The sequence below is a fragment of the Echinops telfairi genome, unplaced genomic scaffold (genome assembly GCF_000313985.2).
Source record: "Echinops telfairi isolate 266 unplaced genomic scaffold, ASM31398v2 ScPeMD7_2;HRSCAF=8, whole genome shotgun sequence".
Lineage (NCBI taxonomy): Eukaryota > Metazoa > Chordata > Mammalia > Afrosoricida > Tenrecidae > Echinops > Echinops telfairi.
Window position 1 is genome coordinate 25,044,052 of NW_022103898.1, and position 13,779 is coordinate 25,057,830.

Below are 13,779 nucleotides of genomic sequence, written 5' to 3' on the forward strand. Positions count from 1 at the left end.
GCTTGGATCTATAGCCTCCAGCAATAGAAAGCTTTGCTATTGCTGATTTTGTCACCCCAACATGAAAGAAACCTTCTCCGTAATCCACAGTTCACGTTTAGGGAAACATTCGGATGTGCCTTCCCTAAATGGATTTGGCTCTCGCTCTTGTTCTCCTTCTCTTGCTCGCTCCCGGGAGATCCCTGAGTTTGGGCAGACCTGGATCATGTGACTGCAGTAGGGCTAGAGATAGGGAATGAGTGAAGGCCACAGGGTTTAGGTGGAAAGTTTTACTTCACACAAAATGGGAGGACGGACCTGTCAGAATACCATATGCATACAGCATCTTGTATGCTAAGAAGTACTGATTCATATATGTGTAGTCCGTCTTTCTGATAGGTTTGTAGTAGTAACCTCTTCATATTTATTTCCATGAAAAACATCTTACAACTAATGAGAGCACTTGGGTCATAGCATAAAAAAGTAACTTTTTGAGATTAAATATCCAGGTTAAAAATTATGGTGGTTTTTTGAGCTTTCATATTACCATTAATATCTATAACTTAAAAATTCATAACCTTTTAGCTTAAAAGATGCTTTTGTCTATATTACTTCCTCTGATTCTCATGGTTTCTTGAGGTTTTTCTCTTTTGAATATCCCATGAGAACCAGTGTATAGTTTGTCCTTTGTTCTCCTATTATTACAATTCAAGGTAGCGTAGAACTTATTTTAAAACACATAAAGGCAAAAACTTACAAATGTTGGCAATTAGAACCTTTATAACCTGCTATTGAGAATGTAAAAATGTTGCAACTGAGTAGAAAATGATTTGGAACTTCCTCCAAATATTAAACATAGAATTACTGTATGACCCACAGCAATTTATTTTAATATATACCTAAGAGAATTAAAAACACACACCCCACAAAAACTTGTACACAACTGTTCCTGGCAACATTATTTGTAATAACAAGTAGAAACCATCAGAATGTCCATCAACAGATGGATGGATTCTAAAAATGTGTGTGAATATTACAAACACACACACACACACACACACACACACACGTGTGCGTGCATGCACGAGGGGTACCCCTAACGCCCTCCCCCAGAGATATGTATTTAAACTTTTTTACAAAACAACTTTATGACCATCAAAGTACTCTCCATTACACTTAATACATTTGTCAAATCTGTGATTCCATTCTTGGAGACAGTTTTCAAACTCATGGCTGGCTGGCAGCACCTCCTTCATTTTTTTCTTCACCTCTTCTACATCAATGCCCTTTCATGTCTCTCTTCATTCATGGAAGCAGAAAGAAGTCACACAGTGCAAGGTCAGGTGAGTAAGGTGCATGGGGCAAGAGAGACATGCAGTTTTTTTGCCCCAAGCTGGCACACTGAGATAGCTGTGTGAGCAGATACGTAGTCTTGGTGGCAAAACCAGTCCCCTGTCTGCCACAAATCAGGCCTTTTTTTGTCACACACTGTTAAGCAATCTTTTCAGAATCTCTAAATAGAAAGCTTGATTAACAGTCTGACCTGATGGGATGAACTCTAAATGCACTACGAATCAACATTTTCATCCACCTGGGAAGTTGAATGACATCCAGAACAAGGTTTGTCATCAATCAACATTTCACCTTTTGTGAAATGCTAAAACCACTCATTCATTTGAGATTTTCCCATAGCACTGTCCTTGTAAGCTGTGTTCAATATCACAACAGTTTCTGTGGCATTTTTCCCGAAACAAAATTTTTCAGGAAACAAAATTTTACAGATGCACACTGTTCTCTTAAATCAGCCATCACAAAAAAACAAGGTTCAAGTGAAACTGCTTTTACGAAAAATTCACTATAACCAGAGAGAATGTTCCTAGGCGACGACACTGTGTACTAACTCAATGAGTTGCTAAATGCTCGCCTAGTGGGAAAAATGTGTACTTTGGGGTGGCCGGAGTGGGGGGGTGCCCCCTCATATATACAAGGGAATGTTGTTCAGTTATTGAAAAAAACAAAGTCCCAATTCATTCTGCATCTTGCGAGAGCAGAGGTCACATTTGTCTGAAATGTGCAGATAGGCAAATTATAAACAGAGCGATGACTAGTAGTTGCCAGGTGCGAGGGGTCCTGAGCATGGAGGGTGGCTGCAGGGTTTCTTCTCAGGGTGATGAATCTTAGTGAATGTACCAACAGCCACTCTAAGCTGTGCATTTGCATGTGGTGAGTTTTATGGTCTATGAATATTATTTCTTAAATAAATGAAGACTTTTTAAAGAAACATTTGAGTCCCAACATTAATTGTGCTATTTATATGAAACCATTTTATATAACTTCCCCTCACCCTTTTGCTCCAAATGATATGAGCCTATTTATTGTTGGACCCACATAAATACACTCTACCAAATCACTTATACTTATTTCCTGAAGCAGCATTCCACACCATTCACAGTTTTTTCCTTACCCTGAGTGGGCTTATCCTCATTGATTCCCACTTATATTCTTGCAAACTCCTGTTCATATCTCAGAACCCTTCACAGGTGTCTTCCCCTCTCGAGGCTTGTCTGATCAGCCCTAACAGTGTTGATTTCTCTTTTTATCATACCAGCCTAGTGTATATCACACTGTGTGACAATCATTTGTTGGAAATTGTTTGCTATACTAACGTACTAACTTCTCAACAACTTGTTATTCATATCAGTATCCCCAGCATCCAACCTATTTCATAGCAAATAGTAGGTGTGTGACGATGATAAAAATAATGTAACAGCAACAGTATTCTTGTTGTTAGGTACCATCTTGTTGATTCTTTCTGACTCATAACAACGTTCTATACAACAGAATGAGACCCAGCCCAGTCCTGCATCATCCTCACAATTATTGCCATGGTTTAGCCCATTGTTGCAGCCGTTGTGTCCACCCATGTTACGAAGGGGGGGGGTGTTCCTCTTTTTTCTGATCCCCCATTGTAAAGGGAGAAAGTAAGCTCTGGGAGAGGGAAGGGAACAAAATCTATAACACAGGTAAGAAGAAGACAAAAACCCGAGAATAGTTGAAGACACAGGAAAAAGTAAGAACAGAAACAACTATGCAAGAGCTTTCCCCAAGCATTGCGTAATTAGGTGTCAGATAGCTGGATGGTCAAAAGAAGTTTATGATTCAGAAAAGAGTGAATAATGCGGGTCTGGGATTGTTTCATGGAGGACTTGAGCTGGGGCTTAGTGTGTGTGAGCTTTGAACATGTGGAGAAGCCTGAAAGAGGGTATTCTGGATGTAGGGTCTACACAGGGTGGGGGCGGGAGTAGCTGGGTGCCATCAGGCCCGTTCTAACTCAGAGCAATCCTACATACACCAGAATGAAAGCCAGTCCTGCACCCTTCTCAGAATGGATGGTGTGCTCCATCCCATTACTGTCAGTCCAGCTCGTGGAGGGTCAACCTCTTTTTCACTGACTTCTGCTTTCCCAAGCATGGGGTCCTTTTCCAGGGGCTGGTCCCACCTGATAACATGTGCAAAGATAGCATGTAGTAGAGGCAAGCTGTCTCTACTTAATCATCACAACAGTCCCTTCTGTTCATTGAGCCAAAAGTGGTTAAATAACTTCCTCCATCTTACACAACAAATAAGTGGCAAGGCTTGGCATCAAACCTAAGCAATCTGGTTCTAGTGTTTGTGTGTTAACCGGTATGCTATACCACATCAAATAGATCAACAAATGATTTAAGCACATAAATCAACAAATTAAAAAAATTTTGATTTCTTTTGGACTTAAGACATTTTTCATGTCTGAAAGAAAGGCTTTCACCCCTTTCTTATTAAGTAGGATAACTTTTAGGGAGTTGTGTACCTGTAAGATTCATTTGAGTTGCCATAGATACTAATGTCCTGTTGATGTGGTATTTGGTTAATTTCCTCTGGTTATTTTTCCTTTTCTCAAAATAGATACAGTGAGTATCAAATCACTAGCAAAGAAGCGTTTACTGAGACAAACGTGCTCCACTAGTCATGCCCACCACTAGGGTTGATGCTTCTACGGAGGCCTGTGAAGACAGACGATGGTCCCATACTTGTGTTGTCTGCAGAGGGCGCATCAGTTAGAACGGAGGAACCACCCATGCTCTGTGCAATTGTAAATGTTTACTGTAGTTGGTTCATATGCCCTCCTTATGGAGGGATCATCAAAACATGAAATGGATGGTAGACTGTGTATTTCCTATTTTTAGTACTAGTAACTTGTATGTATAGCAAATAAGAGTTTTGAATGTCCTAAATCTTTAATAAAGCTCAAGGGAGGAGAAATGTAGTTTTTAATAAGACAATGGTTAAGTATGTTATTTCACCTCTACCCCTTAGCTTCCCCAAAAGATTGTCTCCCTTCATAATGTTCTTCCTTAATAAGATTGGCTAGAGACAGAGTGTGCTCCTCTATTGGTTAAATGATTTATTGGCACAAAAACTATAGGCTATCTAATTGTCTCTTTTAATGACATCATTAAAATTTCATCTTGATTTGTTAGAACACATTCGTGTAAAGTTGGAGTTTAGCCATGCTCATATCTCTCTGTTGTACCTAAGGAATCTTAGAGACAGTTTTTTGTTTGATTTGGTTTTTAAGCAACTTAATTATGTAGTCTTTTATTTTTTTCTTTTGATAACCATTCTCTAAAAAAAAATATTAACATTCAGCAACTACTAAGAACCTTTCCATATCATGACTCCTAACAGCCGTTCCTGAACTCCCCTCCTCCATCTTTCTCCCGGCCGTTTTCCTAAACATCAGCCTTTTCCATTTCTAGCTTTCCATTCTCCATGCCTCATCTCTCCATGGAGGCTGCAAGGATTTAGCGTTCACCGTGCCAGCCTCTACAGATCGCATCTCTGTCTATAGTTGGGTCTCCATGGTAATGAGAAGCAGAAAGTGCTGAAGTAGCACACTATGCGTGCAAGAACTGGCAAGAGAAAACCATGGCAGAGTCTCAGCAGAAATAGCACTTAATCCCCAGGATGCTGGAGAAGCCAGAGAGCGACTCTGTGGTAGAGAGAGGGAGACTCCTTTGGTTAAAGGCGGCAGACTTGGCAGATTTATTTATTAAGAAGAACTTAATTTACAGCTAGTGAGTGCTGTTTTTTTCAGCTGGAAAATTAAAAAAAAAATTTTTTTTTCCTTTTCTCTTTCAGGCGACCGGATGCTCCAGTGCCTGATGGTGAAAGCGAAAAACATGCAGAAGAAAGTTCAGAGAGTGAATCGTCTTTCAGTGACTAAGCTTACTTTTGATACAAGTTTTACCTACACTTGTAGGCATACGTTTACAGTGTCTAAGACAGAGAATCTAAAGCTCTCTCTGTCTGAAAACAGCAAATGACCACATACCTCCCCGCCCCCCAGCTTCCTTTAAGTGAAAAAAATAAAACAGTTATAACCTGGCAGGATGTCTCATCCCAAATATAAGGCCCTCAACTGAAGTAAAAAACAACCTAAGTAAAGTACAATTACTAATAACAGATACTAATATGGACTATATCTGGATATAAATTAAGTCAATTTACTTTCAGTTTAGTGATCAAAAAACACTTTTTTGATCCCTCAGTCTGAAAAAAATTAATTTGGCTAAGTGAGTTATTCAGTTTTTGTGTATGAATTTTTAGCATGAAAAGTACTATGTATATTATAGCATAAAATTTGTTGAAATTTCTGGCAGATGATAAGACTAAATTTTATATGAAAACTTGTAAGTTATATATTGTAAATATTAAACTGATTGATATATTAGCATATAGAGTTTTTTTACTACTTGTTTATTAGTTTATATAAATATACGGCAAACTGATACTTTAATTGTATTTATTATCAGGTAGAATTTGGATTGAAGGTAGTTCCAATGTGGGTCAGAGTGGGCAAGTATCGTCATCAACTAACAACTTTTTAATTAGCTAATAGGAAAAAAAGAAGATTTAATGTGCATAGGGTTAAAATATTCTCCCCACATCTCACAAATAGTATTCCAGAAATAATTATTTGCACATAATCAGAAAATCCTTATATACACGTGCTGAACTGTCACTAAGTGGGTGACTTTGGAGAACAGACGGGTCTTGGCTGACAGTTGGGGAAGCTCATTGCAGTCCAGGCGTCCACAGGGCAGTATGCTGTCACCGCTAGACGAACGTCCTTCTTTGTCTCGGCTTCTGGAAGTACCAAGCACGTCTCAGCGTTCTCTCCAGACGTAGGACCTTCCCCTTGTGTGTGTTTGTTTTGTTCTTCCTTTTCATATGACATGACTAAAAAGGATTAAGCCCAGGGCCTACCCTATTCCAGTATAAATGTGTTTAACTTACCTGACAACACAGTAAAACCCCAGTTTCTAAACAAGGTCACACTCCTAGGTACCTGGGTTAGAATATCAACATAACCTTGTGAGGTCGGACAGAGGAGTGTATGACGGTACAGTTCAGTCCATAACAGCTATATAAATGCATCTGCTTGATGATATCCAGACTGGGTCACCGAGAAGAGCTTAAGGAAAGGACTAGGTTGCCAGGAGATAGATTGAGGGGTGATCCGAGGAAGCAGGCGTGGGGGCATGTGGACCCATGTGAAGTCCGCTCTGTTATATCTTTAAGGTGATGGCCAGTCATTCTCTATAAAAAGAGAACAGGAGGATTAGTGAGACAAACTGCAGTTCCTGTTGTAGCTGAATCCAAAGCCAAAATGGATACTTAACTTCCTCCACCACCCATTGTAGATTTCTCTTGTTCTCTGACAGAATTCCATTGGGTTAAGTTAGTGGCCTGTCGAATGTACCAGATCTTCATCTCTGAAAGGGTTCAGGGACTTGCTTACTTTGATCTTTATAGGATGTGATTGTTACAATTACCAATGTGCAGTTTATACCAGGTTTGGGAGCAGGAAGATAGACCCCAATGAATCACTCAAGTCCCAGACATACTCTCTGTATACCATTTAATTGTCAGAACTCATGGTAGTCAGCATGGTAATACTTTTGGGGTCCTGTTCTCCACCATTAAGCCAAAGGGACCAATTGGCAGAGGTGGTTTAGTTTAATGTCATTCTTACTGTATGTGCTCTTATGGAAGTCTGCCAGCTCCTTCCACCTACCCTATCTGGGAGCCAGAACCTCCAGCCCAGCACAACATAAGGGGGCCAGCATAAGGAAGCACAATTCTACAAGTGGGTTGTTGGGACTCGTGATGAGAAGGGCCACTACTTTCCTCTTAGTTCCTGTACTCACGCATTCTAGCAGTTGACAAGGCATCATATACTGTGTCCTGGAGAGCAGCATCTCACACCTGTAGGATATCTTTCCTGAACAGGTGCCTAGATTGGGCCTTTAATACATCATTTAATTGTTCTGATAAATTGCTAACACTTCAGGATAATACTGAATGTTGTAGGGCCAGTGGATCTAATAGTTTTACATCTATTTTTGCTCTGATTTTTAAAGCTGTAAAATTTTTAAATCATTTTATTGGGGGCTCATACAACTCATCATAATCCATCCATCCATCCATTGTGTCCAGCACATTTGTATATTTGTTGCCATCATCCTCAAAACATTTGCTTTCTACTTGGGCCCTTGATATCAGCTCCTCATTTTCCCCCTCCCTCCTCTCCCCTCCCTCATGAACCCTTGATGCTATAATTCTTATAGATTACAAATATTCAGCGAAGCTGGATTATATGAAGAAGAATGTAACATTAGGATTTGAGGAAAGCTTATTAACAAACTACTATATGCAGATGACAGAACCTTGCTGAAAGTGGGGAGGATGTGAGGCACTTGCTGCTGAGGATCAAAAGATTACAGCCTTCAGTATGGATTACAACTCAGTATAAATGTGTTAGGTAGGGTTGACTAGAGAGAGAAATCCAGAGACATATATATATACTCTGATATATATATATACCAGAGACATATTACAAATATTACATATATATATGAAGAACTTTATATAAAGAGTAATTGAATATCAAGAAAACATCCCAGCACAGTCTAGATCAAGCCTATAAGTCCAATACTAGACCATAGGTCCCTCTTCAGACTCATGCAGCCACGAGCAATGATGCTGAATGCAGGAAGATCACAGCTTGTGGGTAAAAAGTCTTGTGGATCTGATGGCAGTGGAAGCATCTCAGGACTGGTGCAAGCTTCCATGTGGCTCCTCCAGCTCTCAGTGTAGCTCTTCAACAGGAAGGTGAAGCAGAGAGAGAATGGCCTTCCTCCAGGGAGAAAGAGAGGAAGTTCCCAGAATCCTCATGAGAAGGCCACGCCCACAAGGAGGGATCATTAGGCTGTAACCTGATTGGCAGGCTAGACCCCACCTCTTCACTCTTAATATCCTCAAGTTCACATGAGATGATGTAACCAACACAGTAAAGAAACCCCAAATCCTCACAACTGAGCCAATGGGTAACATGATAAATGGAGAAAAAATTGAAGAAAAGAATTTTGTCTTGCTTGGATCCACAATCCATGCTCATTGAAGGAGCAGTCAGAAGATCAAAAGACCCATTGCATTGGGTAAATCTGCCCTACACGACCTCTTCAGAGTACTGAAAAGCAAGGATGATAGGTTGAGGACTAAGGTAAGCCTGACCCAAGACATGGTACTTTGCATCACCTCATACGCATGTGAAAGTTGGATACCGAATTCAGAAGACTCTGCATTTAAATTATGATACTGGCAAGAATATTGAAAGTATCGTGCTCTGCCAAAAGGACAAACCTGTGTTGGAAGAATAGCCAGAGTGCTCCTTATAGGCAATGACGGTGACATTTTGTCTACATACTTTGGACGTGTTACCAGTAGAGCCAAGTCCCTGGAGGGCATCATGCTCAGTAAAGTAGAGGGGCAGCAAAGGAGAGGAAGGCCCCCAAGATGGACCGACACAGTGGCTGCTACAATGAGCTCAAGCATAGGAACAATTGTGAGGACAGAGCTGGACCAGGCAGTGTTTCGTTCTGTTGTACATAGGCTTGGGACCAACTAGATGGCCCCTAACAACAACCCTGATGGAAGCAGGCTGCCACATTTTCTATGAAATGACTGGTAGCTTTGAACCACCAGCTTCTCAATTAGTAGCCAAGTGGTACCACAGCTCCTTGTGATGCAGGATACCTTGTGAATAGACGTTCTGTAGGTTAGTGAAGAGTAATGCTGACAGTGGTTCTGCTGCCAGGGAAAGCAAGCTCATATTCACCATAGAATTGATTAGGGATGTTACAGGATACAACTCAGGATCAGGAACAATTTGGAAGCAACTACAGGGATGTGAATGAAGCATACAGATTGTTGCATTGTCCAATACAAGAGGACAACCACCCATGGCACAGTGAATTATCTAGTATGTCCCTTGAGAGTATTATATCTTTCACTCCCACTAAATAACAGTGAGATTGTACAATGAAGTGCTTGTAGCTCACCTAGGGGATTGAATAGCTTGCTAGTAATTTAGATAAGGTGCATAGCATTCTTGTGGGGCTTTTTCCCCTAACAGTTTTATCGGCATATAATTCACATATCATACAAGTCAGTAGTTCAACCCATCAAGAAGAGTTGTATAATCATCACCACAATCAGGTTTAGAACATTTTTTGGAATCTTTTACTCATCATCTCAGCTCCCCATTTCCCCTGAACTTCCCCTACCATACCCCCAAGGGACCATTAATCCAGTTACTGTGTCTAGAGATGTCCCTATCCTAGATTACATATGCAGAAAAAGATTAACAACAAAACTAGCAAGAATAACAGTGAAACATTAAAAAAACCCTCAATAGAAAAGAAAGCAGAAAGTATTAAAACCTAGCACCACTTTAAATTCATCTGCCACTGACAGAAGACTGACATAGTCTGATGGAAGACGAGAGAGACGTGGAGCAGAGCCAAGTTGCCCTAGGCACCGTCAGCCACCTCCAAAATGGGTGCAAGTTCAGCCAAGATCAGAAAATCAGCTTGGCCAATTTACAGCTGGCCCTAGATGTGTGAGTAATAAATGCTCATTGTTGATCATCATTAAGATAGTTTTGGTTGTTTATTATATGGCATTTATTATAGCAATAAATAACTGATCACAACTCATTATAGGGAACTCCCATGAGATCATAAGAGTAGATTGAAGGAGATGCATTCGTGCAAGTGAGTGTTGTAGGAAACTAAGGCACTTGTTTCATTTGCATGTTCCCTCTGGGCTTGATTCCAAAAATGCCAATTTCCACTCAATGATGTATTGCTACTTCGACGTATTCTAGTTTTATGATTTTTTTTTCATGTGAATGTTGTTTTTTTTAAAATCATTTTATTAGGGGCTCATACAACTTATCACAATCCATACATACATCAATTGTGTAAAGCTCATTTGTACATTCATTTTTTTTTTAATGTGGCTTTTTTTGTTGTTGTTGTGATGTGGGTTTTTTTTGTGTGGAATATTATATTGTAAAATATTTTATTTTAGTTTTACGGTTTTATGTAGCTGATAATACCCAGCTCATGAGTGGCAGCTCCAGTTAGTCACTTGATGTAATATGATCAGGTTCTCCTTTTCTTTTTTTTTAAGTTTTATGAGCACTTCGTCGACATGACATATAATTCAGTAATTCAGTCATCAAGAAGAGTTCTATGATAATCACAGCACTCAATTCTCGAACATTTTCTTCCTTGTAGTCATTGTTATTCATGTAAATTTTTTCTCATATACACAGCAAAACATCCAATTCCATAACTTCTACATGTACATATAATTCAGTGCCATCGATGATACTCTTCGTGTTGTACAACCATTATTGTACCACCATTATTGATATCCTTTTGTAAATTATTCTACCGCCATTAATATCAACTCAATGCCCCCTAAGAAACAACTCTTTAAATATATATATATAATTTTATTGAGGGCTCTTACAGCTCTTATAATGGTAATCATTATTCATGGTTTTTTTTAGTAGTTTTCTTGATATAGTATTCAGATATACATTTCCGTGGTTCAATCACTTTTAAAAGGAGTTGTCTGTCCATCATCACAATCAGCTCTGGTGCTCCCTCGGATTCTCATTTTCTGGCAGACCTTTTCAAACAGCGAGAAGGTATGGCCTTCCAAAAGAAGTCTAGGAGCAGGACTCGATTGGGGGTTCCAGAGGTACTACACAATGTTCTTATCTACCACAAGGACCTCTAGCATCCCTGGATAGGTCGAGTCACCTGGTTGGGGCAGGAGGCAGTTTGCATTGTAGCAGAGCAGAGTCCTCTCTCACTCTGCACCCCTGTAAAATGGGATCCCTTCCAGTCACCTCATCAGTGAGTCAGAGAAATCTTCCTAAGAAAGTATATCATGCTTTCAACAGCCAAAGAAGTCTGCAACATGCTAATCCTCTTTTTAATGACAGGGAATGGAAGCTCAGTCACTAGTCCTGTACCTTGGAGAGGATGTCCCAGTGTCCTCCAGACTGACTGTGGAATCCTGAGAATCTGCACCAATGTGACAAGGTCTTGCATCATCCATTGTCTGGCTTGTGTGTATCTTCTAGGGTACTAAGAATGTGGTCTTTGTGTCAGGTCTGATTATCCTGATGCGATCCAGCACAAGGTTCAGTGGAATTTCAGAATGAACACAAGGTCCCTGCAGATAATGCTGTGAAAAAAGCACAGCTCTGTGGCAAGACCATAAAAACAAACTCACTTTTTGTGGTAGTTACACAATTCATGTCAACTTGATAGATAAGAATGAAGGGGTGGAGTCTGGCCTGTCAATCAGATCACAGCCTGGTGATCCCTCCTTGTGGGTAAGGCATTCTCATGAGGATTCTAGGACTTTCTCTCTTTCTCCCTGAAGGTGGGCATTCTCTCTGCTTCACCTTCCTGTTGACAAGCCACATGGAGCCACACTGATGGAGCCAGAGCCCTGGAGCTGGAGGGACCACGTAGAGACCAACACCAGGGCTGAGATGCTTCCACTGGCCAATGACCTTCCTGCATTTGGCATCATTGCATGTGCTGTGTGAGTCTAAAGAGGAATTTATTGACTAGTATCAGATATCTGGGCTAATATCAGACTTACAGACTTGATCTGGACTGGACTCGATGTTTCCTAATATACAATTGCTCTTTGATGTAAAGCTCTCACGTACACACATATGAACGTCATTGGATTTGTTTCTCTAGTTAACCTGTCATCGCATTGATTCTGACTCACCGCGACCCTGTGGGACAGGGTAAAACTTCCACTGTGGGCTTCTCAGACTTTAACTCTTTCTGGAAATAAAAAGCCTCATGTTTCTTACAATTGCTGAATGTTCTGAGCTGCTGACCTTGCTGTTAGCCGTCCAGCACATAGCCCACTATGCCACCAAATCCACGCTCATTGCCGTCAAGCTTGTCTTGACTCCTACTGACCGCAGGGGACGGAGTAGAGCCTTCCTTGTGGATGTCCAAGATTACAATCCTTACATGTGTAGAAAGCTTTGTCTCCTGAAGAATGGCTGGTGGTTTCAAACTGCTGACCCTGTGACTAGCATCTCATAGTACAACCCACTGTATCACCAGGGCTCCTATCCTTTCTATGAAAAGAAAATAAATGCTTTTTATTTTATCCTCAATGATTTGGGATGAGGGTGGGGGTGAGGGTGGGACTGAACTTACCTTTATTTAACATGTAGCATTTTCTTAACTATCAAGACAAATGAAATGGTAAGTTACACTCAAGATTTGCAGATCTTTTTCATTTAAATGTCATTTTCTAAAGTCCACCAAGAATGAGCAAAGGATAAATAATGGCAAAATATCTTTGTAGTCAGTTGTAACGATCAAAAAAATTTAAAATGCATCCCTTTATGCATACCTCACAGAGCAAATCTGAAATGTTCCTCCCAGAATCAGAGCATGGCTAAAAAGCTACAGAATAAATTGGGTCCACATGCTCCTGAAGAGTGCCCAGACAACACAGTGTTCAGTAGAACTGTTTTCTTTCTGATCAAGTTCTCCACCAAAACAAGCATGACTTCCAGAACTCATGAAGTACTTAAATTCCCAGAGTCTGATCCTGTAATTTAACATCTCCTGCAACATTGCCAAGGGGTTTTTCAAAAACATTCACTTTCACCTTTCTTGTTGGTAAGATTAGTAAACAAAAGGACTGACACTAGAGCAAGCATCACTCTGACTTTGACTTTGGGCAATTTTAAAAAGGGAGTTCTCTTCCTTTGGGATTTGAAGTGTAAACACTTTATTTTTGACTCCAATTCCTCTCTCCCCAAAACAATAATATTACTCTAGATTGGCAGCTTGCAAATAAACAAATTTGGGGGGAAAACTCATTTTACAATTGCTGAGAATTATTTACCAGGCATCTGTGTATACTGACGTTTAAATTGGCAAATGAAATTTAGATACTTTTGAGTGAAAAAAAAAAACTTTGTTTCACAGCTAACATTGCAAAAATGATGGGATTTTTTGCAATAAGTTCTAAGAATTGGAAAAATATTTCTAAACCTAGAAGAAATCATAGCACAAAAAAAAGCCTCATCGCCTCAATTTTGCTAATGAGTAAATTAAGGCAAAAGGAGTTGATGAGTCTCCCAAGTGCTATAAGAAAAAAATAAGGTTATAATTTTGAGGAAAAACTTATTTATTCTATCAGTGGTAGTCTTATGTTGAATAGGAATATTTTAATTATCATAAAAAGCAAAATATTTGAAACTTCATTAAACATAGAAACATTTCACATCTGCCAAGTGAAGTTGTAAACTTTAATACCTAAAGATATTCTAGCACTGATTTCAGTTCC

General features: G+C 39.8%; 1 protein-coding gene across 3 annotated transcripts in view; it reads left to right on the forward strand.

Annotated features, from left to right (window-relative positions):
- The window catches only part of WASHC3 (WASH complex subunit 3), a 56,271-nt gene extending 50,522 nt beyond the window's left edge, over positions 1 to 5,749 (forward strand). For all 3 annotated transcript variants that reach the window (XM_004700354.3, XM_045291431.1, XM_045291433.1), the window contains one exon: positions 5,158 to 5,749. In XM_004700354.3, coding sequence (XP_004700411.1) covers positions 5,158 to 5,242 — 85 coding nt within the window. In that variant the 3' untranslated portion in view covers positions 5,243 to 5,749. The remainder of the gene's footprint in view (positions 1 to 5,157) is intronic.
- Positions 5,750 to 13,779: the final 8,030 nt, after the last annotated feature.